This window comes from Nestor notabilis, unplaced genomic scaffold (genome assembly GCF_000696875.1).
Source record: "Nestor notabilis isolate BGI_N333 unplaced genomic scaffold, ASM69687v1 scaffold16764, whole genome shotgun sequence".
In the NCBI taxonomy this organism is placed as follows: Eukaryota; Metazoa; Chordata; class Aves; order Psittaciformes; family Psittacidae; genus Nestor; species Nestor notabilis.
Window position 1 is genome coordinate 2,851 of NW_009927068.1, and position 1,156 is coordinate 4,006.

The 1,156-nt window shown below is 61.9% G+C and overlaps 1 protein-coding gene across 1 annotated transcript in view; it reads right to left on the minus strand.

The window, feature by feature from the left end:
• The window catches only part of LOC104405243 (occludin-like), a gene marked incomplete at both ends in the record, with an annotated part of 3,990 nt that extends 2,845 nt beyond the window's left edge, over positions 1-1,145 (minus strand). The window contains 2 exon segments of the mRNA XM_010013894.1: positions 534-888; positions 890-1,145. Coding sequence (XP_010012196.1) covers positions 534-888; positions 890-1,145 — 611 coding nt within the window.
• Between the last annotated feature and the right edge of the window lie 11 nt (positions 1,146-1,156).

A 1,156-nucleotide genomic window follows, 5' to 3' on the forward strand; every position in this document is an offset into this window, starting at 1 on the left:
GCCCGGCCGGATGGGAACTGGCAGTGCTAGTCCCAGCCCATGTGCCACGCAGCATCCCTGCTGGCCCCAGCCGAAACCCAGGCTTACGAGCTTGGCTTTGAGGGTTCACGCTGTCACAGTGACCTTTCAGGGCTCCTGAGCCAGGCCGTCAGCAGCAGGGGTGCCTGGGGAGAGCTGGCACCCTCCTTGGCACCCTGAGCCCGCACCCAGCCTTGCTCAAACATGTTTACAACCAAGGAGACCAAAGTATCAGACACCAGGTCTGTGCTGGGACAACAGCCCGTCCCCTCCCCGAAACTCCCCAGTGGGAAAGGGCCAGGCTGGGATCCAGCCCCAGAAGCCTTCCCCTGCCCTCTGCAGCCATGAAACCCACTAAAGACATCATGGGAACCCTCCCGGCTGCGCACTCATCCCAAGGGCAGGACAGTGGTCACCAATGCTCTCCCTGCCCTTGCTCAGCATCACATTTGAAGCAGACCAAGGAAAAGGGGGGGAGGGGAGTGTCTGGTCAGAGACAGGGGGTCCCCCCTCACCTCCTGGGGGTCCACGGTGCAGTAGTGGTAGAGGTACTGGTTCAGGTAGGTGCCGCTGCTGTAGATCTGGTTGCACATGGTCAGCAAGGGATTGTAGTAGTAGCTGCCGGTCATCTGCGCCTGGGGGTTGACGCCGACGACATAGATGATGGAGGCAATGAGCATGAGGAAGGCCAACACGGCGCAGGCCACGATCACCACCAGGTAGAAGCGGCGGGAGCGGGAGCTGCGGGATTTGCTGACGCTGGTCACAAAGAGCCCCAGCTGTGCCAGGAAGCACAGCACGGCCATGGCGATCATGAAGCCGTTGGCTGTCCGCGGGTTGGTGACGCCACCGTAGTAGCTCCCGTAGCCACCCACTGCCATAGTAGCCGGAGCCATAGAAGCCCCCCAAGCCATTGCCATAGAGCCCCCCATAGCCGTAGCCGTACTCCCAGGCCAAGGTGGAGGCCACACAGGCAAAGATGGCGATGCAGAGCAGGATGATTATGGCCTCCAGGATCCGCACCACGCCGGGCGGTGAGCTCCACTTGTAGAAGTGCTGCGGCACATCCTCCATGTAGTAGGAGCCCGGTGGCGGTGAGCGGGCACCGGTGCCATTGCCATAATCACCTGTGGGGGAC